The 23,165-nt window shown below is 34.4% G+C and overlaps 1 protein-coding gene and 1 long non-coding RNA gene across 2 annotated transcripts; one reads left to right on the forward strand and one right to left on the reverse strand.

The window, feature by feature from the left end:
• LOC102592641 (uncharacterized) lies at positions 1-8,134 on the forward strand. The gene is made up of 16 exons (XR_001475388.1): positions 1-212; positions 434-832; positions 1,142-1,222; positions 1,930-1,981; positions 2,170-2,350; positions 2,445-2,695; positions 2,803-2,888; positions 3,194-3,274; positions 4,090-4,140; positions 5,176-6,012; positions 6,092-6,376; positions 6,475-6,568; positions 6,670-7,571; positions 7,664-7,679; positions 7,806-8,003; positions 8,085-8,134. It is a non-coding gene; the product is annotated as an uncharacterized lncRNA (long non-coding RNA).
• A 437-nt stretch (positions 8,135-8,571) lies between these two features.
• On the reverse strand, positions 8,572-21,152 carry LOC102601222 (uncharacterized). Its single transcript, XM_015315507.1, has 36 exons — positions 20,921-21,152; positions 20,563-20,625; positions 20,159-20,248; positions 19,998-20,057; positions 19,260-19,325; positions 19,112-19,177; positions 18,960-19,035; positions 18,776-18,840; positions 18,279-18,371; positions 18,073-18,153; positions 17,862-17,946; positions 17,738-17,781; positions 17,589-17,651; positions 17,443-17,502; positions 17,285-17,338; positions 17,080-17,139; positions 16,865-16,979; positions 16,664-16,782; positions 12,491-12,634; positions 12,042-12,104; positions 11,360-11,449; positions 11,199-11,258; positions 10,952-11,017; positions 10,801-10,866; positions 10,647-10,722; positions 10,479-10,543; positions 10,305-10,397; positions 10,098-10,178; positions 9,900-9,984; positions 9,768-9,811; positions 9,630-9,692; positions 9,492-9,551; positions 9,318-9,371; positions 9,146-9,205; positions 8,953-9,067; positions 8,572-8,876 (listed from the first exon to the last, which is right to left on the reverse strand). Exons 1-36 carry the CDS (start codon positions 21,038-21,040, stop codon positions 8,755-8,757), a joined length of 2,787 nt encoding a protein of 928 aa, XP_015170993.1. The 5' UTR covers positions 21,041-21,152; the 3' UTR covers positions 8,572-8,754.
• Positions 21,153-23,165: the final 2,013 nt, after the last annotated feature.

The following is a 23,165-nucleotide window of genomic DNA, read 5'->3' on the forward strand; positions in this document are numbered from 1 at the left end:
TCGCGTGATCGAACGCTATAAAATACACTCACCAGTCACAAGTCAGTCGTCACCATCATATACACAGTCGCTACCGGCGCATCTTAGAGTGCGCCACCGGATTGATGTCCGATCAGAACCCTAAACCACAAATCAGTTTTGCCGTCGATGTTATCTGCTTCTTCCATCCATTAAGAAAGAAAAAAGGAAAATTGGAGAATTGCTACTGTCAGGTTTTTCTTGGAATTCTTGCAGTTGCATGCTTCTTTTTAAGAAAAATAAATCAAGAACTTGTTGTCTTTTTTGAATTTACACGTATTCTTAAATATCTTCAGAAAGAATGTATTGGCATTGTAAATATCAAAGAAAATTCAAGAAATCTTTTCTTTTTTCAATAAATTAGGTTGTTATTCTCCCAGAGTGTGTGTTCAAGAATTTGTTTTTACTCTTTTAGGAAGACGGGTGACATTTGCAATGCCAATATATTCTTCATACGCTACTGGAGGATATTAGAGTACGCCACACACCACCGGATTACTGCTATTAACTGTTTTGGTGACAATGTCCAATTAAAACCGTAAACCCCAAATACATTTTGCACCTGCTTCTGGAAAATTGGAGAAGTTGATACTTCTCCTTCATCATGAATTTCCCTCCGGAAGTTAAGTTCGGATACTTCTCCTTCATCATGAATTTCCCTCATGATCTTCATGTGTTTGAGGTCTCATTTTAGTAGTGGCTATATTAATCTGTAGATCATGTTCACAGGGTTAAAAGCGCATATGAGAGGTAACATGTGTCTTGGATCAAGAAGAACGTATTTTCAAGTCAAAGATTCTAAATCTGCAAAACTGTAAGTACTTCCTTTCCTCCATCCTCACTGCATTGGCTGTATCTTGATCTGAAGTCATTCTGGAGGACTTCTCCTATTGATATTACCAAGTAGCTAAAACATATCTTTTCTCTGATTTGGCAACTAGAGCTATCTAGATGAGAGGCACCGTCATAGATATGAGGTTCAACATTTTTATTTCTTTAAATTTGGAACTGTGGTTTAACTATTTCTCATCTAGGTGGACTGGTTTAATAATTCTATGTGGACCATAAGATGTGATATCTTTAATAAGGGATGAATGCTAAAACTTTATCATGTGCTATGTAGGTGAATACTGATATGGTGCAGCAATTTGAAGATGCTGGCCTTTCTTTCACTGGCAAAGATGAAAGTGGTCGTCGCATGGAGGTGAACCTTTTATCTAATTGAATTTTGAAGTCATGATAGATACTCGTAGTGTTGTTATTGGTTTTATTATAATTGAATTATGAAGCCATTGAATGGAAAGATGTGGAGTTTTTCTTGTTGAAGGCCCCACTCGCAAAACTCTAAAAAAAGTAGTTTAATTATAAAAAGTCGTGATTTGTAGTATTTTAAATGAAGACACTCGAATGGACAGACTTCTGTATACACCCCCTGTAGTCATTTTCTTTTACATGATCTAGACTTCTTATCTTCTTTGAAATGAACATGGTCTAGACTTTTGAATTTGATTGTTTCTTAAAAGTTGAAAATTGTGTCAAGTAAGAGAATGGGGAATTATACGTTTTCTGATTTTGTAAATGTTTTGAGGATGAATAGAGGTGGGCTGCTGAGAATATGGCAGAGGCAGTGATCGGTGAGGTTCTTCAATGAATTCTTATGTTCCTTTGTTTGCTACTTCTGATTACGAGGGCATATGCTTTCTATGAAAATTTATATACCTTTTCTCCTCTTAGTGTATGATACTCCATTCTAGTATCATATGTAAAAAAAAATCAAAATGAATAATTCTTATTTCACAACATTATTTCTTTTTTCCATGAGATTAACTTCCTCGTAGGATATTTCTTTTTATGTTTGTTATTCTTATAAGTAGTGTACTCCTTGTTTGAACTTAACCCAGTTTCCACCAGGTATATGTTTCTATAGGCATTGGGACCTGCTATGTTAAGGTGGATGACAATGGTAAGTAAAAGTTTCTTTGACATTGATCTAATGTATTTGACATTCATCTGAAGTTGTACTTTCTTTTGAAGGTCTTGCATTCTCTGTAAGAGTCTTGCCTAAGAGCCGCCTTTCAAAATTGTTGATATTGAAAGATCCGTCTTTGTTTTACCAGCTAACTTAAGGATATTTCCTGTCTGGCTTTTTAGATGTTGTAAGTTTGTGTGCAGTGAGGATGACCTACTTTGCACACGTGCTTCTCCTTCTCTGTTGCCGCTATTGTCCAGTGGGTTTGGCATCCCTTTGAGTTCCCTTAACAATTTGTTCAGTGAGGACGGTTCATTCTTGCTCTCAGGATACATCTTAGGTCCTGATGTTTACACGGTGAAGGTAAACAGGCCTAAATTGATGGATAAAGAGATGTGATAAGTCATCTTTTCTAGTACCCCTACTTAATCTTATGTACTCTTGTGATGTCTGACAGAGTCATCTGTAAATAGGGGTGGAAGCTGTATTAGTTCCTAGAGGATTTGGTGATAGATGTGTGGAGGGTAAAATACTTGCTGCCAAATATGCCCGTGAAAACTGGATTCCTTACCTGGGTGGCTGGGCATATGTCTAGGCATGCAAATTGTTGTTATCGAGTATGCTAGATCCATTCTTGGGTTGCAAGATGTGAACAGTACAGAGTTTGATCCCAACACCGACAATCCTTGGGTAATTTTTATGCCGGAAGTTAAGTTCTGATACTTCTCCTTCATCATAAATTTCCCTCATGATCTTCATGTGTTTGAGGTCTCATTTTAATGGTGGCTATATTAATCTGTAGACCATGTTCACAGGGTTCAAAAGCGCATATGAGAGGTACCATGTGTCTTGGATCAAGAAGAACATATTTTCAAGTCAAAGATTCTAAATCTGCAAAACTGTAAGTACTTCCTTTCCTTCATCCTCACTGCATTGGCTGTATCTTGATCTGAAGCCATTCTGGAGGACTTCTCCTATTGATATTACCAAGTGGCTAAACTATATCTTTCTCTGATTTGCCCCGGAGCTCTCCAGATGAGAGGCATCATCATAAATATGAGGTTCAACGCTGTTTTTCTTTAAATTTGGAACTGTAGTGTATCTATTTCTCATCTAGGTGGACTGGTTTAATAATTATAGGTGGACCATAAGATGTGATATCTTTAGTAAGGGATGCATGCTCAAACTTTATCATGTGTTATGTAGGTGAATCCTGATACGGTGCAGCAATTTAAAGATGCTGGCCTTTCTTTCATTGGCAAAGATGAAAGTGGTCGCCGCATGGAGGTGAACATTTTATATATTTGAATTTTGAAGTCACGATAGATACTCGTAGTGTTGTTATTGGTTTTATTATAATTGAATTATGAAGCCATTGAATGGAAAGATGTGAAGTTTTTCTTGTTGAAGGCCCCACTTGCACAACTCTAAAAAAAACAAGCAGTTTAATTATAAGAAATTGTGAAAGCAGTGTAATTATAAGAAATTGTGAAAGCAGTTTAATTATAAGAAATTGTGATTTGTAGTATTTTGAACGAAGGCACTCGATGGGACAGACTTCCGTATACACCCTCAGTGGTCATTTTCTTTTGCATGGTCTTGAGTTTTTATCTTCTTAGAAATGAACTTGGTCTAAACTTTTTGATTTTGATTGTTCCTTAAAAGTTGAAAATTGTGTCAAGTAAGAGAATGGGGAAGTATATGTTTTCTGATTTTTTTAATGTTTTGAGGGTCAATAGAGGTGGGCTGCTAAGAATATGGCAAGTCGTACTTTAATGCAAGTTTAATCGCTTAGAGTAGTTGCACAAAAGGCAGTGATCGGTGAGGCTTTTCAATGAATTCTTATATTCCTTGGTTTGCTACTTCTGATTAAGAGGGCATATGCTATATATGATAATTGATATACTTTTCTCCTCTTAGTATGGTTCTCCATTCTAATGTCATAAGTAATTTTATTTTCCAAATGAATATTCTTATATCACAACACTATTTCCTGTTTCCATGAGATTTACTTCCTTGTAGGACTGTTCTTTTTATGTTTGTCATTCTTATAAGTTATATGTAGTTTACTCCTAGTTTGAACTTAACCCTGTTTCCACCAGGTATATGTTGCTATAGGCTTGAAACCTGCTATGTTAAGGTGGATGACGATGGTAAGTGTAGTTTCTTTGACATTGATCTAATGCATTTGATGTGGAGAAAGTTCTGCTCAATTTATTATATTACCTCATTATCTGAAGCTGTACTTTCTTTTGAAGGATCATCTGAAGTTGTACTTTCTTTTGAAGGATCATCTGAAGTTGTACTTTCTTTTGAAGGATCATCTGAAGTTGTACTTTCTTTTGAAGGATCATCTGAAGTTGTACTTTCTTTTGAAGGATCATCTGAAGTTGTACTTTCTTTTGAAGGATCATCTGAAGTTGTACTTTCTTTTGAAGGATCATCTGAAGTTGTACTTTCTTTTGAAGGATCATCTGAAGTTGTACTTTCTTTTGAAGGATCATCTGAAGTTGTACTTTCTTTTGAAGGATCATCTGAAGTTGTACTTTCTTTTGAAGGATCATCTGAAGTTGTACTTTCTTTTGAAGGATCATCTGAAGTTGTACTTTCTTTTGAAGGATCATCTGAAGTTGTACTTTCTTTTGAAGGATCATCTGAAGTTGTACTTTCTTTTGAAGGATCATCTGAAGTTGTACTTTCTTTTGAAGGATCATCTGAAGTTGTACTTTCTTTTGAAGGATCATCTGAAGTTGTACTTTCTTTTGAAGGATCATCTGAAGTTGTACTTTCTTTTGAAGGATCATCTGAAGTTGTACTTTCTTTTGAAGGATCATCTGAAGTTGTACTTTCTTTTGAAGGATCATCTGAAGTTGTACTTTCTTTTGAAGGATCATCTGAAGTTGTACTTTCTTTTGAAGGATCATCTGAAGTTGTACTTTCTTTTGAAGGATCATCTGAAGTTGTACTTTCTTTTGAAGGATCATCTGAAGTTGTACTTTCTTTTGAAGGATCATCTGAAGTTGTACTTTCTTTTGAAGGATCATCTGAAGTTGTACTTTCTTTTGAAGGATCATCTGAAGTTGTACTTTCTTTTGAAGGATCATCTGAAGTTGTACTTTCTTTTGAAGGATCATCTGAAGTTGTACTTTCTTTTGAAGGATCATCTGAAGTTGTACTTTCTTTTGAAGGATCATCTGAAGTTGTACTTTCTTTTGAAGGATCTGGTGTTTCACAAGATGGATTGGTGCTGATGGGAAAAAGATTTGGTGATCTTTTTGCAAAATGTTGAACTGACATCATCTTTTTTATTGTATTGATACTGCTGTACATAGTTTCTTTTGCCTGACAACTATGATGTTCGTAATTGAATGATTGTTGTAATCTATAGAATTGCATACAATACTCAACTTATAGGCTGTTTGATCATTTGTGTTCATTAGTATCTTTTCACAGATGTTTTATTTATTGTTGTGGTTTTTTATTTGTAATTGGGCAAAATTGTATGGCTACACACCACAAAATATTGATGCTTACACTTTTATTTTGTTTTATTGCAAGACGTTCATGTACATAGCTTTCCTGGTTCTTCATGTGCATTAAAATACTTTACATACCTGTACCGCCTCCCCAAAAGAAAAAGGGGGGAGGGGGGATGAAATATAATTTTTGTTGATCACTTCTGTATGTAGAGATGATTTGATTACTTATTCTAGCTGAAGTTGAGCTGGAACATACATATTTGTGCTTAGGTACTTTTAGCCCAGCTTATGGAGACCAACATATGTGCATGTTTCTTTCATCTTCTATCATACTTCCTTTTTGTTTGGCCAGTTTAATTAACTATTGTTTTGTATGCTTCCTTTACACCAGCGACATCAAAATACTGCTATTCAGATGTTATGCATGCTTTCCCAGCAAGCTTTGACTTTAAAGGAGAGGCTTTGAGCTCTATTTCTGACCTTTCTTTGTTGGAAATTGTTACTAAAACTCATGGGATGCCAAATGGATATCGAAAGGTTTTGAAGGTAAAGTTCTTTTGAGATTTAGTTGGTAGTATAGGTATAAAACTACTAACCTGGTCTTTGTTTTTGCCATTGTTTACAGGATAGCAAGTGTTTGTACCTTGGAATTGACAACTGTAGACAAGAAAATCTTAAGAATTATTTGATACCACAAGCTATGCTCTAAGGTGGATTGGGACTCGCATAAATGGATTGATGTTGGAAATTGAGGTAAAACAGATGAGCTTATAAGGAAGAAGAAGAGTAGAAGAAGTCATACAGCTCTTCCATTTTACGATAGCAAGAAGCAGTTCTTTGCCTCAAGTGAGTCTTCACGAAAGGCAGCAAGAAATAATAAAGACAGTTCATGATGAGCCACTCATGCCAGGTAATTTTTCCTTTAGTGCTTGTTTGTGTTAATAGTCAATAATGACAGGAAATGTGTGCAACTAATTAGAGCTGTAAGGAGACTGCATCATTCTGCAGAAGCTATCTGGTCAGAGCTTCCATGGATGTCATCCCATCAATGTGATCAATCTTCCACCCCAAGTACTGGTGACAGTGTATTCTCTGATGTAAGGTAATGTTATCAAATTTCTTGGGAGGTTAGGTGTCTTTCTGATATTATCTCAATAAAATATATTATTAGTTACTCACACGACCTGATATTCCTCTCGTCAGGCCAAGTGTGAAAATGAAACTTGTTAACATCTGAATTAGCAAATTACAAGCTCAAGGGGAGTGCACAAGCACACGCGATGGGGAGTCAAAAGAAGGTAAACCATACCTGCTGATGGCTCATAGGCAAACTGATGCTTGCAGCCATGCTGGGTTTCAAAGCTTTTGAGATTCGTATTTTGGCATTGCAAAGTTCAATTTTTTTTGTGTTACTAAATCACCTTTTTGGTGAAACTACACGGCCTTCTACTTTTTTTGAGATTCGTATTTTGGCATTGCACCTTTTTTTGTTTGTACCTTGGAATTGATTATTGTAGACAAGATGTTGGTACAACAATTAATTGCCTATCTGATACAGAGTTGACAGAGTTGACTGTTGTTTGCTAATAAAGAACTTTGTTGGGATTTTTCTCTTTGCAGTCATTGTTCGTGATGTATTTTACAACCAACCAGTTCCAAGGAAGCAAATGTACTCCAAGTATTTCTAGTTTTCTCACAATTCAAACAAATAAAAAATATTGATTTACTTACTTTACTTCTAAAGCTATACTCTGTCCTGAATGATCGTTTGGTTTGCATATATAATCTGGAAGCCCAAAGAGGGCCTTGCATTCTCTGAAGAGTCTCTGCTAAGAATTGCCCTTGTGCATCCCAATGTCTGCTTCAAAATTGTTGATATTGAAAGGTCTGTCTCTGCTATACCAGCTAAGGATATTTCCTATCTGGTTTCTTAGATTTCATTTGCATGCCGTGAGGATGACTGCTTTGCACCTTCTCCATCCCCATTGCCGCTATTGTCCAGTGGATTTGGGATTCATCTGAGTTCCCTTAATAAATTGAATGCAAGCGATGGTTCATTCAAGCTCTAAGGATACATCTCAGGTCCTGATATTTACACAGAGAAGGTATGCCGGCCCAAATTGATGGATAAGAGATGTGATAAGTTTATCTTTTCTACACTTTTTAATTTCCCGAAATACCACTGTTTAATTTGCAGGTCCTTCAATATTTCTGTATCCACTTATTTCAGTATATTTTTTTGACCAAAGAAAACAGAAAACTAAACTTCGGTTAACTTTTACTATATTGGATGCTTGTTTTTTACGGTGTTTTTGTTTTCCTTGACCCTCGTAATGCAGATATCTATTCAAGATTTGTTTCCAAAGGACCAATACATAAATTACCTAATAACATAGCGATGAGTTCTGACAGTGTTTCTGACATTGAGCAGCAAAGTAGATCTCAGATATATCCACTGTTTTTGTTTAACCTAAACTGCCCAAGATCTTTATATGATTTGACTTCTGGAGCCTTCAAAGACCTCTGTGGAATATAAGGTGAGATTTTGTGTTGGCGTTTATAATTTAGTTGTTTGGGGTTTGGGAAATGAGTCTGAGACGTTGGATTTATTTTTGTAGAATTGAGTTTGTTCTTCTCATTGCACGAAAACTTCATGCTTTTTCAACCACCATCAAGAATATTCTTAGTTATAATCCTCAGATAACCAATACAGATATTACTCAATTCCAAAGCAGAGTTAATGTTCCCTTCTCATATAGCTGTGTTGATGGGAAATTCATTGGCCATCAGTTTGGTGTGCAGGTCAAGACTAGTACTACTTATCCGAGAATCGCTCGTCTTTATTTTTGGAACCTTACAACAGTTGAAAAGTTGCAGGAGTCTTAACAGTTATGATCCTGACAATGTTCCTGCAAATGCTATAGTAAATATTATGGTGAAGTGCTCTTGTGGGGATAGTCATGTTTCAAAAGATTATGGACAATTTATAACTTATCGTCTTCGGCCTGACCAGAATTTGGTTACAGTAGCCAATGAATTTAATCTACCACAGAAGTTGTTGGAAGACTATAATCCTTGAAGCAAATCTCGGTAGGGGAAGTAGTCTGGTTTTCAACATCCTGAAGCAGTGCTTCATATGTATGATATATTGGATAGGATTTAGATATGAACATAACAAACATCAATATAATCACAATACACATGAGTTTCAGTTCTGAATGATAAAGTAGTCTGAACTATGAAGTTCAAAATGGGCAGTCATGAATGAAGGTTAAAGAACATATGATTTCATTGGAGTAATGTCATCGATGCCTGGATTTCTTCAAGTGTCCGTCCCTTCGTCTCTGGTACCAACATTGCAACGAATACAACAACCGAGCCACAAAAGAATGCAAACAAGAAGAATGTTCCTGCAAGTTACAACAGGATTTAATAAATCACTGAACCATCAAACAAGCTTAAGGAACAGATGGAGAGTGCCATTACCTGCTGCATTCCACTCGAATAGGAAATTAAAAGAATAACCAACTATCCAGGAAGTAAAACAGTTGATCAATGTCACAAGACTTCCAGCAGAACCCTTGATGTTTATCGGAAGTATCTGAAACAGAGATTGACCTTATGGTTTGTCTGAATCTGTATAACATATATATTTGAATTTGACATCTTAAAGACGCACCTCTGACATGATGATCCAGGGTGTACCTCCCATTCCCATTGTGAAAGATACAGAAAAGAGCTGTTTACAGAATATGGAGGTGGAATGAGAATGTAAGGGGCTTTGGCAAGCTATAGGTGTTTGAAACAGTAAGGAGATGAATAAAAAAATAAAGGATGTTGTTTTCACAAACCAGTATGCCAGTGTACACCATTGAAGAGGTTAGCTCTGTTGATAGATGATAACCCTGTTCATGGTAAAGCAGAATATCCGATAAAAGAAGCATCAGAACAACATTAATGTGTGGCAAAAGCAGATGCAAAACTGAAGAAGTTGATTCCTATATATATATCACCAAGTTTAGCACCTTGAAAAGAAAGCCCAATGCTACAAGCAAGCATCCTAAGCAAGTCCCAGCCGAAGTAACCTGAAAACAAAGTGTTGAGGCTTATTAAAATTGTACTTTATTGGCAAAGGGACATGAACCTACAGTCATTAACCTTACCAGCATAAGAAGTCGTCTTCCAGCTTTTTCTGTAAGGATAATACTTGTGACAGCAAATGGAAGCTGAAATGAAGAACGATTATTTGAGCGTGTTTTTTAACAGTCTTATATTAAACTGGAGTGGCAAGAGTTGAGAACCTGGAGAACAGCCATGACTTGAGATCCTGATTCTGCCGAACAACCTTGTAAAATGATCTTAACTTTTAGATGTATCCCTATAAACAAAAGGCTGTCAACTTAAAACAGAAGTTTATTTCTGAGCGTTCTTACCAGCTGCTCTAAAAATTGAACTGGCAAAAGAAGTTATTGCATTATTCCCTCCTAACTGCACGAGAGCCATTAACCCGACTCCAATCTAATAATATTGAATATCGGCAGAAGTTTCAGACATATCATCCAAACTCTTAAAGTGTTCCAACCATCCAAACTCTTAAAGTGTTCCAACTCTGGGTTATACGTAAAGCTTACAATCAGTGGACGAGCATATTTCCTACTGAACAAATCCATAAATGTGGATCCTGAGTGTCGCTGAACTGTTTCGGTAAAGTCCTGTTAAATAGAGGAGAGATTTCAGTCCTAATTGCTCTTCTGGAACTAGACTTCAACAGAGAAATAAGAAAGAGACAAACAGGTAAACAACACTGCCAGATTACACATTTTAGATCAATTTGTTACTTTTATTTCAGCTGCTTCAGTGGAAATATCTGCATTTTCTCCTCTCAGACGTTGTAGTGATGCTTCTACCTCCTTCTCCAGACCAATTTTCGACTGTCAATAGAACAGCATATTTCCCTTTATCTTTCTTTTTGAAATAGTCATAGCACAATGATTAGTTAATTACTAACTCACCAACCACCGAGGAGATTCCGGTATGAAGAATACACCTAGCACCTGTATAAAGCTAGGGGTAGCACCTGGAAGTTCAACCAATTTCAAGAAATGGAAACCTCTATATAATCAGGCATCTTCTTTTTGAAATTCACTTTGCAGTAACTGTTGAATGCATTGTATCATTACCTACAAGAGCTAAAGTGCGCCAGCTCATGTTATTCCCAATGTAATACACCAGTGAGAAGCCAAGAGTCAGCGTACACTGCAAAAACATCAAGGCTTATACAGAGAGAAAATGAGTTCTACTAACCAATCAAAATCAACAAAGTTTTTTATTTACTGAAGCAGCTGCTACAAAGCTCCCTCGGATATTTTTGGGCGTGACCTCTGAAATGTATATAGGTCCCTGTTTGAAATTTAATTCAGGTGCATCAGACCTTTTTTGGTTCAACGGACGGAAAAAGTTATCCAAAAAATGTAAAAGAAATTACCACATATAAATAGATTCCTGCACCAACTCCCATCACCAACCTTCCAGCATCAAGCCACCAAGCTCTCTTTCAACAAGCACAAACTCGTAAGTTGAACCAGATAATAATTATGGTTATTTGCTTTGCACGGTTACATGGCCTGACTGGAAGCAATAAAGGGAGGGGGGAGAGAGTGCGCACACACACACGGAAATAGAGGAGAAAAGTTATTTCCCTGTGTATTTGAGATAAAAGACATTCTCTGTACCTTGCCAAAGGTTATTGAACACCAGCCCATGATAAAAAATAAATCCGAAAGCCATATTGTCTGTATTAATTATAAACCAAATTAGAGACTATAAAAGTTGTTTCAGGTTCAGTGACTTTTTTATAAGTAAAGCTTCAATAAATTAAGGAAAAGAGACTTACAGCTCTCCTGCCAAAAATATCAGCCACCTTTCCACTTATCAGAGCCCCAATCATTCCTCCAAATATCATGATTGAAGCAAAAACTGAGTACTATACAAAAAGAATAAATCAGACTATGAAATTTCTCCTGATGAAAAATGCATTTTGTTTGGCTAGCAGCTAATGGGACCTCTGTGAGGATCATGAGTTCACTTACAAAATGTACATTCACATAAATGAAAAAGGAACACCTAGATAAAGAAACCGGAGTAACTGAGAGAGAGAGATCATGTTAATATTGATACTGACAGTAGAGTCTAACATGGCATAGCTCCCAAAGACCTGTAAATTTTCCTCCAGGGGAGTTTTTTCCTTGCTCTTGCATTCACTACGAAAGCTTGTTAAGAACCTAATAGGTACGTTTTGTGAACAACAAAGCATATCTTATCCTCTTCATGTAAAATAATGGAAGCTTTTAACAAACAATTTTCATCATTGCTAAGAGAACCACGGAACTTATGTGTATCAAGCAACTAGGATAAGGAACTCTTTAATTTATCCAAAAGAAAAAGAAGAGTCTGGACCTCTTTAAACCCTACAATATCTAAGATCTCAGGTCAGTGTGAGAAAAGCTGATCAGTTCAGTGTGAGAGAGCTGTTTTGCCATTTCTGTACACACGAAAAAGGGTTGTAAAATACTTACTTCTGCTATAGAGAGTCCCAGGTCATCCATGATCCCTGATTGAGCAGGAGATGAATATCCAGCCTGAAAAGGACACACAGACAGCAAGCTATCAGTGGCAACCCTTTAGCCTAATCTCCTGAGATCATTAAACATTACACTAGAGTGCAATCTCAAGTATGCTCATTTGAGAAATATGTTATAGTGCTTAAGAACATATATGCATGTGTCTATTTTAAATACATTCAAGAGATACAAGATTTGTTCGCATAGATATGTGGAAATAAAAACATGTCCCGAAGACTCTTGGATCTCACAAGGAACCAAATCTTATGCATTTCTCACAAAATGGATGCTTAATTCAGTCTTATCCAAAGTTGAAGAATGATGTTCCTTCATTATCCTCATAATATGAATTAACACACCTCAAAATCTCATGCATTCCTCGCACCTTGACAAGTAATACTTACAGCAAATCCATAGGCAAAGTAACCACAGGCAGCAACTGAGGTGCTCAAAACAAGATTTGTTGTAACATGGAATTGCCGACTGGATTTTCTGAGACTACTCTCATCTAACAAACCATCTTCCATGCTTCCAGTCATAGTATGTTGCTACCTGGAGAAAAAAGTAAGAGACCGTTAAGAATGAAACTAGAAGTTTAGAATATATACAATACTTCATGAGAGAGGTATAAAACATATTCTGGTGATAGTTTGACATGGTCAATATTAGTCTAAGCAAATACACAGTACATCAGGCTAAGAGTTTCAGAGATTCAAGAATTAAGCCTTAAAGGAACATAAGATATAAAACTGATGTCTGTCTTTTAGCTACGAGAAGTCACACGTAATATTGGACAGTTGGACAGGGGCAATATTGGAAAACAAATAGCAATGCTTCAACAATCATTTCTCCAGTAACTCATCCAGAAAAAGCATACTATGTCCTGTTGCTAAAGCACAAATGCAGCAAGTTGCTATCAATATGTCAATTTTAACCACTAAGGCTCTTCAATATGTTTGGAGATGTGTATATCAATAGGAATAGTAAGAGAACTCTTAGTGGTTAAAATTGACAGTGATGATTTATATAGTCGACCCCAAATAGTTTTGAATTGAGACATAATAGTAGTTGTTTTTGAACATTTACTAAAGAACACAAAATAAGGTAAAACACAAGAACTTCATAGACCAATCAGCTTAAAACCAAGTAAAAGGAGTACTATGGAGCTGCTATTCAAACATATGGTTCCACTATTAACAACAATACTGGGTCTTCTTGGGAGCTTCAGTACATGCGCTCAGAATCTAGAAATAACAAAGTTATCATATAGTAGGTGAATTGCTTATAAATTCTATAACTCAGAGAAGAAATTTTGAAGAGTAGGTAAGTTAGAGGAAACCTTGTTGAAGGTTTTAAGATAATGCCACTATTCCAACACCAAAAGCAGGCTAAAGGGAGTGTCAAGTGGATCCCGCAACACCTTGTTTGGAATATGTATTGAGTATTGTATGGCTAGTTTAATTATAATTTTTTTTTTAATTGTTACTTAAATTTTATTATATCGGATTATTTAAATTTATCATAACGTTACAACGAAAAGTCTCATTTTATGTAACGATCAATTTGATGTGAACATATTTTCATCTCATGTTATCTTATAATTCTACTTTATCATTTACTTATATTCATTAAAATAATACAGTACAATACAAATACCTAAGGTAAAACACAACAACTTCAGAGACCAATAAAATTAAAGGCGAGTAAAGGAGTACTATGGAGCTGTTATTCGAACAGGTAGTTCCACTATTAACAATGATACTGGGTCGTCTAGGTAGCTTCAGTCCTCATAAATATCCATAAACTGAGAACCCCAAGGCAGAAAACTTCCAAAAAAAGAAAAACATTATCCATAAATATGTCCTTTTAACTTAGCTTCAACTGATATTTATGTCATTTAACTTTGGATATGCACAAGTAATAATTTAAATTTGTATAAAATTGAACAAACTACATGGCATTCTACGTGTATTATGCCACATAGAATACGTGTATCTACTTGTTCAATTTTATACAAGTTTAAAGGGGTCGTTTGGTTGGGAACAAGTTATCCCAAACATGACAAGAAAATTTTATCCCATCACTATTTATTTTTATCTCTCACACCAAACGACACGCAAGTGTATACTTGATCATGAATGGAGGGCATAAATGTTGCTGAAGCCATAAATGGCATACTTATGTATTATGCCAAAAAAAAGGAAAACAGTTGCTTTCAAGTCTGGATCACAAAACAGCACCGAATTCTTTCATGTTAAGAACATAAATAAAAGTAGATACCAGCTACATGTTGATTCTCGAATAGCAAATAGACAGAAACATGTATTTCTTAAAAATATGCTCAAAATCTAGAAAAAAACTTGAAGTTGTAAAATTGTAAAAGGCAGGGGAATTTTTTTTGAAGAGTAGGTAAGTTAGAGGAAACCTTTGTTGAAGGTGATTTGAAGAATTCGCAATATTGCAGTCCCAAAAACAGGGAAAAGAGCATTTAATTTGCAGTCTGCAGATAGAAATATTTAAGCAATAATTGGTACGGCCCACCATAAATAAGAAAAGAGACCCCATAAAATGAAATGATGATCATATTCATGAGGATAAATTTCTACTTTATAAAGAATTTAAATTTCGAATTATGATATAAAATTGAAGTTGAAGTTCCACATTTCATACACATACGCTGATTTTAAATCAAACTTTTATATTTGAACCACAGATTATATATGGTTAAACACCTTCTAATAATTTCATCGTATGATATATAATAGCATATATATATATACAATATTACTTTTAACCAAAGAACCCTTTCACTCCTTTCTAGCTTCACCCCTAGGTAGATCTTACTCTTATCTTATGAAAGTAAAGATGTTATTTTCAAAAATAATAAAAAGACATATAAAATCTTTAATTCACAATCTAAATAAATAACTTAGGATATTTTAATAGTTATTCCATCTTGTTAATGAGAGTTTGATTCCTCATCTTGTAATATCCTAATTTATTCCCCCCTCTCCTCAATTTTTCAAAAGAATAAATAATTAAAAACCATCAAAACCTTTTTTAAAAAAAAAGTTAATTAGAATTTCATTATTGCTTCTAAAAAGAAATTTAGTGGCCGGTGAGTCACTTCTCGTCTTTTTCCTTCGTTTTTAGTTTAATGGATATCTAGACGTACCCTACCAAATAGGTAACGACGTAACGTATAAGGACGAGGAACGTTTTTTTAATGTTTTAAGCTAAAAACAATAAATAATACTAGTAATTATTTTCAATATTGACTTCTCCTCTTTCAGTCATATTTTATTAGCTTCTTCTTTTTCTCCACAAATTTAATAAGATACTGCCAATCACAAAAACTACAATCCTAATTTATTGAAAGATACTTCACTAGATTCCTAACAGGAATTATTCCATATTAATTACTAATCTATGTTATATATTTTGTTGAATAAGTAGTTAATTAGAAAGTACTTTAAACATACTAAGCTAACTCGTATCTTGAATCAATAAAGGAGTTATAAAGTTTGATTAAGTTGAAATAAATTGGGTTAACATGTATCAAAGAATGCGTTTTTTTTTTATTTGTATGTCTTTATTTATTTTTTAACCAATAGAATTGAGTTGTAAATAGTTATTAATTTATTATGATACATTAAGTAAAGTTGTGTCATACATTTGGAACTATTTTATATGTGTATTTTTTAATTTTTCGACAACTCTTTTTTTATCACGTGTAAGTTTTATTTACTTTTAGTTATATAGTCCACGCGGATCCAATAATATGTATAACGTTGACCCTTAAATTATTTTCAACTATTTTGCGCTTGAAATTGAGTAAGAAAGAATTATCATTTGATTTGGTGGCTGCTTATTAAGAAGTGTTGAGTTTAGTGTTTTTCTTTTTTGCTCTAAAAATCAGGTGTTACGTCGTTAAAAAGTGATCGCATATATCACTTTTTGACTTGAATGATTTTTTGAGTGAAGTATCAATAAGTAAATAATTTTTTTTACTCTAAAAATCAAGTGTCACATTATTAAGAAGTGATCACTTTCGACTTGAATGATTGTTCGAGTGAAATACAAAAAGATCGGTGATTATTTTGACATAAAAGAATAAGAAATGAAATAACTAAAGACATGATTTTTTTTTTAATATACAAATATGAAAGAAAAGTAACTTTGTTCACCTTTTAAAAAAAAAAATAGAAATCCAATGACCAATAAATCACAAAATGATGATTTAACTTCTTTTTTTCTTGAAAGAAAAATGACTACTCCTTCCATCCTAATATTAGATCTATTTTACACAATAATTAAGAAATTATTGATAAATTAATCAATTTTACTATTTTGTCCTTTGTTAATATCAATACACATAAACACAAGTTAGAAAAAATATACATAGTGTATAGGAATAGCTAGTATTGGAAATTGTACACATTGAAAAGACCATATTAATTATACGGGTAAAATAGAAAAAATATAATTAATTCTATCTTAATTTAGTAAGTAATCAAATAATATGAGACAACTATTTTAGTAAGATGTTCGTCTAATATAGGACGAACGGAGTATCAGTTAAGCAGTGTCAAGGATGCTTGGATTTCTTCAAGTGTCCGACCTTTCGTCTCTGGTACTATCTTTGCAACAAATAGGATCATCAACCCGGAAAAAAATGTGAACATGAAGAACACACCTGGTAATTAAATTAAAATGTTTAACCTTGAACAACAAACAAACACGACGATTCGAGCAATTCTAGATAGATGCATACATACCTGAAGGGCTCCATTCAAATAAGAAGTTAAAAGCATATGTGACAATCCAAGAAGTAAACCAATTGCATACAATTGCTAGACTTCCAGCTGATCCCTTTATGTTCATAGGAAATATCTGATATGGTAATGAGTACTAGTCAGTAAATATAGTACTCGAAAAGGTTCGAGTTGTGTAATGTGTGTGTATATATGGAGATTGAGGGCTAGTAGCTGACCTCTGAAACGATTGTAGTAGCTGCACCACCTACACCCATTGAGTAGAATATAGCAAATACCTGTTAACAAATCAGCAATGCACGAATCATTTAGTTTGTTGACGTGTTACTTTTGTAGTTGTAAATGGATTTACTGGACAATTTGAGCTACAAATTGGTAAAATACAAGAAAATGAAGTTGTGGAACAGAGTGTGAAGAACAAACCAGTATGCCAACTAACACAAATGTGGCAGAGAGCTGACTCATATGATCATAATCCTGACAGGAATAATGTGCAAATTGATAAGTCTAGCAAGTGAAATTGTTGTCATATTATGTAAAGGTTGGGGGGAAGGGACAAGGGTGTGTTGACTGTTGAGTACCTTACACAAAAAGCCTACACCTACAAGAAAGTTTCCTAAGCATGTCCCAGCAGACGCGACCTGAAACCATTTCGTTTTGCTTCAAGTATATATCTCACTATGGATTCGTAAAATTTAACACATCAATAGGCATGCTGATTTCTAACCATCAGAACAGGCCGTCTTCCAGCAGCATCCAGTAAGAATATCCCCATAGCAGCAAAAGGAAGCTGAAAGAGAAGTATGAATAAATGAAAGTATGAGATCCTGTTTTAGCAACAGTTCTGAGTCAAATTGTAATTTCAGGAGTCAAAACCTGGATGAATCCCATTGTTGTAGTTGCAAAACTAGCTGAGCAACCTTTTTAAAAAAAGCAAAATATTTGTGTCAAATGCTATAGAAGTATAATTCATGTTACAAACGGTCTATGAGGTGCTAACCAGCTTTTATGAAAATGGAACTAGCGAAAGATGAAATTGCATCAGTTCCTCCAGACTGCAACAACATCATAATTCCCAATCCTACCTAATAAAATTAACATAGCAAGAGGAAGATCAATAAGTGATGAAAAATGGAAAAATACAGTGCTTATAAGAGAGATGCATATCTATGCACTTTATATTTATATACTCCGTATCTTATAATGCTTACAATGAGTGAATGAGCATATCTACGGTCAAACATATCCAGATATCTCGATCCTGAAAGCTTCGTAAGTGACTCCACGTTGTCCTGTGAAGATGTTTCATTTCAATTACACGATGTAATATGGATAGAAGATTGTTTAATCAGGAAAGATAATAAGTTCATTGTACATATTAAGATAGCTAGTAGTAAGACATTTAGAAGCAAGTTACCTTAATTTCAGCTGTTTCTAAAGAAATATCAACATTTTTTCCTCTCAGATATTGTAGAGATGCTTCTACTTCTTTGTCCAGACCGATTTTGGCCTGCAAACAATTCAATAGGTAAATTAGGAATCCAACTACTCCAGAAACATCAGTATAGAAAATAAAACAAATTCCAGTCCCTTTCTTCAAATGAAAGGGGAATATGGAAAAAATATAAAAGTGAACAACAGACCATAACTAAGGCATCAAGCATGTTTGTTAATCAAAGTACTATGACTCCTTTCTTTTCTTAAGTGTCCCAGACTGTATCTCTTATGTATTATTTTTACGGTATAATTTGAGAATATAGCATCGAGAGATGACAGGGACTATAATACACCAAGCAGGAAGTACTGATATTAGTTGGTCTGGGAAACTTTTGCTTATTTTTATGTCCAAAGCTGCTTCTTTGGACAGGGAAAATGCCACTACATGTAATTGTTAGAAGTTAATACTCCACTCACCAACCATCTTGGAGATTCTGGTATGAAGAATATGCCTATTAACTGCACCAAAGAGGGTATAATTCCTGAAACAAAGAAGTCCAAAGACGGTAAATCGGTTCTTCTCTGCAGCTCCGTCTCTTTCTGTGTCTAGCTTTGCAAACATGATTATAAAGAAGTAAATATAATATAGGAAGCACTCTACCTACTATAGCCAAGGTGCGCCAAGGCAGGATATTGCCAATCAGAAACATCAGTGCAAAACCAAAATATACCATGAACTGCAAAAGATAGCAGTTTTAGATATGCAAGATTTGAACACTTCTGAGTCGCAGAAAATAATGGTTTCTCATTTACCGCAAATGCAGCTGTGCATCCACCTCGAATACTCTTTGGCGCGATTTCTGCAATGTATATAGGAGCCTGCATCATGATTTGAACTCTGCTCTTAATATGCTTTACACAGGAAGAAAACTGAAAAATGCTTTGTAATTTAGCTACTTACCACGTAAAGGAGCAGTCCAGCTCCTATTCCCATTAGAAATCTTCCAATATCAAGCCACCACACACTCTTGAAACAAAAAAAAAAAATTATCAGTGAGTTGAACTCGGAAAACAGACTCAATCCCCTTCTTCAGACACTTAAGATGGCATATTATTTGAAAGAGTTCTCTCCAATTTAGTTTGATATTTTCTATCTACTTTAAAAAACCATTTTCCCTCCTACTAAATTACAACAATTCTTTTTCCTTAGTCATCCATATCTTGCTTGATAACAATGTTTATATGTGTATTGAGAAGACATTGCCTATTAGTATTATAAAAGATACTATTAAGATGTATAAGGCCAAGAACAATCAATAACATTCACACAAATTGAGATTTGGCCGTAGAAGGATCGAATTGTATCCGAAGAACAGGGGGATAAGAAGAAGTGTTGGTGTTTTTTAAAAATGGGGCAGCACAAAAAGAATAAAAATGTCTCTCAATGGATTGAAATGACTTTCAATAGCTTTCAATAATTTTATTAAGCATTGATGGGCTTTAAATAGCCAACATAAAACATATAATCTGCATAATTTAAAATTTTAACAACCTAAAATATCTCAACAACATAAACAAACTAACTAAAATTCAAAATTCAAATTTAATTCAAACTAAATAACTTATTTTGCTAAAAGTTACTGCAGTAACTAAAAGCAAACTTCAACAAGAAGTCAAGGATGAGCATTCAATTACATACCTTTGCAAAAATTATAGATAGCCATCCCAGTATGAAACAAAGATCCATAATCCACATTGTCTATATTAAAACATAAACCAGATAGGGAGTTCTCTAATTAGTGTATATAATTTTGAATAGTAAATGAGGAGGGAAAGACGAGCATTGAAAGAGAAACGTACTACTTTCCGTCCAACCATATCTGCAATAGTGCCACTCACTAAGGCACCTATAGTTCCACCAAGTGTCAGAATAGCTCCAAATGTTGAATACTGTAGAACAAGAAAAAAGTCAGCACAAACGGATGTGTTACATATTAGATATCAGAGCCCCAAAGCTCTAACTAATAGACTTCAGTAACATTAGCAGGCATTGTAGCACTTAATTATTGCATAGTTTACAAAACCATCGACTCCTCAAACATGTACTTTGAAGAGAGACACCAAGCCACCCCTACACAGTCACGGAATTAACCATTGCCAGTGCATGTTAGTTGCCTATTGCTGCCTCCAATTGTCACTACAACAATCACACCCAAACACTCCAATTATATATAAGGGAAATGCAGATTTAAGTGTACTCTTACCTCTGCAATGGACAACCCCAGGTCAGCCATGATACCTGACTGGACAGGAGAAGTGTAGCCAACCTATAACGCAATCATCACATTAAAAATAAAATTCATCAAACACCTTAATTAAGTAAATCATCCCAAAATAAAGATTTACTTATCTAAGACAGAGAAAAAAACAAATAATATAAAGAGGAGTAAATCATATTTACTGCTCCAATTCTATATTACAGTACATTTGCTAATTTATTCTTGTATTATTGTTAACTCCAAATCCACAACTCTCTGATTCTATGTATACGCTGACAGTCTAAAGAATTTTTCCTAACTTTTGAGTTTTTCTCATTGCGCCTTGAAAGCCTATTATACTTACAGCAAATCCATAAGCCAAGGAACCACACATAACAACACAAGTGCTTAGAACAAGAGGCGTTGAACAGGAGGTGCCAACAGGGAACTTGTTTCCTTTACTACTTAAAAGTTGATCTTCCATGTTGCCTGTCTTGCTATTTGGTAAGATAGCTGTTTGGGAAAAAAGAGTTAATTCAAACCAAAGAATACAATGACACAAAAATCAGATTTTGTAAAAGGCTTAAGTCATCTGTGCCCTTAAAGTTGTTCGCATAATTCATTTAAAAACCTCAACTGAAACTCTTACCTATTAAGATACTTTAATATTAACGAATATTTATCTATTTAACATAAAATGACCACTAGCATTAAAAATATTGTGCGTGTAATTCACACACATTATCTTGACAAAATCACGAATAAAATTACGACACCTGGCACATGGGCCCATAATTTTAATTTTGAAAAATAAAAATAAAAAATAATTTTCAGCCTTTAATAATATAGAAAATTAAATTGATAAAAAAAAATCTCCCCCGTCACCCACCTAACCCCCCACCCCATCTAACCCATTGCCCTTTCTCCTTCGTCTTCTTCTCTGTCACTCCGCCATTGCCATCCACCATCGATTTCTCCGGCGATAACAAAAAAAAAAATAATCTCCCCCACTCCTTCCTGAATACACCCACCAAATCCTTTCCTCTTTCTTTTTCTTGCCGTGTTACTCAAAACAAGAATAATCGACATCGATAAATTATTTTGAAATTGAAAACGAAGAGAAATTAGAATTATAGCAAAAAAATTTATAACATTTTTAATAAGTTAAATGAATGGTGATGGTTGCTCGATCAGAGTTATTGAAAATAAAGATGTACAAATATTGATCAACTTTTTAACTCCAATGGTCGATTTTTTTTCTTCTTATTGCAAATTCAACAGGCAGTTTGTTTACCGAAAATGAAGAAAAAAAAAAAGCCAAAACAAAAGACAGAAATTTGAAGTCTTGAAAATGATGGGTTGATCATGGGTGTGAGGGTGGTTTTTTTTTTTATGAATTAAAAGATTAATGTTTAATTAAATTAATTTTTCATTTATTTTGTCAATGCATGCCAAGTGTCAAGAAAGTAGGTACAAATAAAAAAAAAATGTATTCATGCGCTCATCAGCAATGAGATACACTTATTTTGCCACATCAACGTTTTGTGTTTAATAGATACATGTCTTGAACAATTTAGGTGTTCAATAAGTACAAGTCTTAGTTCAGATGTCCAAGTGAATTATGCGGACAACTTTAAAGGGTCGTGGATGACTTAAACCTTTGTAAAAAGAGTATTATTTTATTGGCTTAAGTCATATGCGGCCCTCTAAAGTTGTCTGCATAATTCACTTAGACACCTCAACTATGACTAGTACCTATTAGACACTCTAATATTAAGGAATATGTACTTATTGAACACAAAACGATAATAAAGCTTTTAAAATGTGGCGTGTGTAATTCACGCACATTGTCTTAGAAAAGTAACCAATAAGACTTCAACATATGGCACATGGCCCAATCTAATGAATTTTCATTTATTTTTAATTCCAACCTTTAATAATTCAAAAAATTGATTAACAAAAAGTCTCCTCCCCCAACCCCCCACAGGAACCCACCCACTTCTCTTCTTCTTCCCCTAATGTCGACACCTCCTGCGGCAACAGCAACAAAAAAGAAAGAAAAAAACAAATCTCTCCCCACCCATCTAATAATTTGCCCTTATTCTTCTTCATCCGTTGTCCCCCACTATTTTCTATTCCTCCGAAGAGATTAACTCTTATCTTATGAGCTATGGAAATTAAGTCAAATACAAATAATGAAATAAATTATGAAGCATGATAGATTAATGGAGTGATTATTGTGAAAAATAAATTGACTTGATAAATTATTTTGAAATTGATGACGAAGAGAAATAGTGAGGATTCAAATGAATTATATCAAATTTTCTGATATTATTTTATAACTTTAATGGCTGGTGATGTTTGTTGATCGAAGTGACCGGAAATAGAGATGGATGGAAGTTTCCTTTATAACTTTGATGTCCAATTATTTTTTTCATTCTTGCAAATTCGATTATCACTTGACAGATTCAGTTTTTTTTTTTATATATAAAAAGCGAAAAATAAAAATGAAGAACCAAAACAGAGTTTAAAATGATTAAAATGGGGCGAAGAAGAAGACAGCCGCTGGTATAGCCTACAGGGGTGTTTTCTTTTTGGATATTATAAGA

This window comes from Solanum tuberosum, unplaced genomic scaffold (assembly GCF_000226075.1).
Source record: "Solanum tuberosum cultivar DM 1-3 516 R44 unplaced genomic scaffold, SolTub_3.0 scf00363, whole genome shotgun sequence".
In the NCBI taxonomy this organism is placed as follows: domain Eukaryota; kingdom Viridiplantae; phylum Streptophyta; class Magnoliopsida; order Solanales; family Solanaceae; genus Solanum; species Solanum tuberosum.

Excerpts from the sequence above, each read along its gene's own strand:
- LOC102601222 (XM_015315507.1), bottom strand. The coding sequence starts at position 21,040 with ATGGAAGATCAACTTTTAAGTAGTAAAGGAAACAAGTTCCCTGTTGGC. Across the intron at positions 9,985-10,097 it reads AATATGCTCGTCCACTGATT|ATTGGAGTCGGGTTAATGGC; the intron begins GTAAGCTTTACG and ends CAATATTATTAG. Across the intron at positions 9,372-9,491 it reads CATTGGGCTTTCTTTTCAAG|GGTTATCATCTATCAACAGA; the intron begins GTGCTAAACTTG and ends TACCATGAACAG.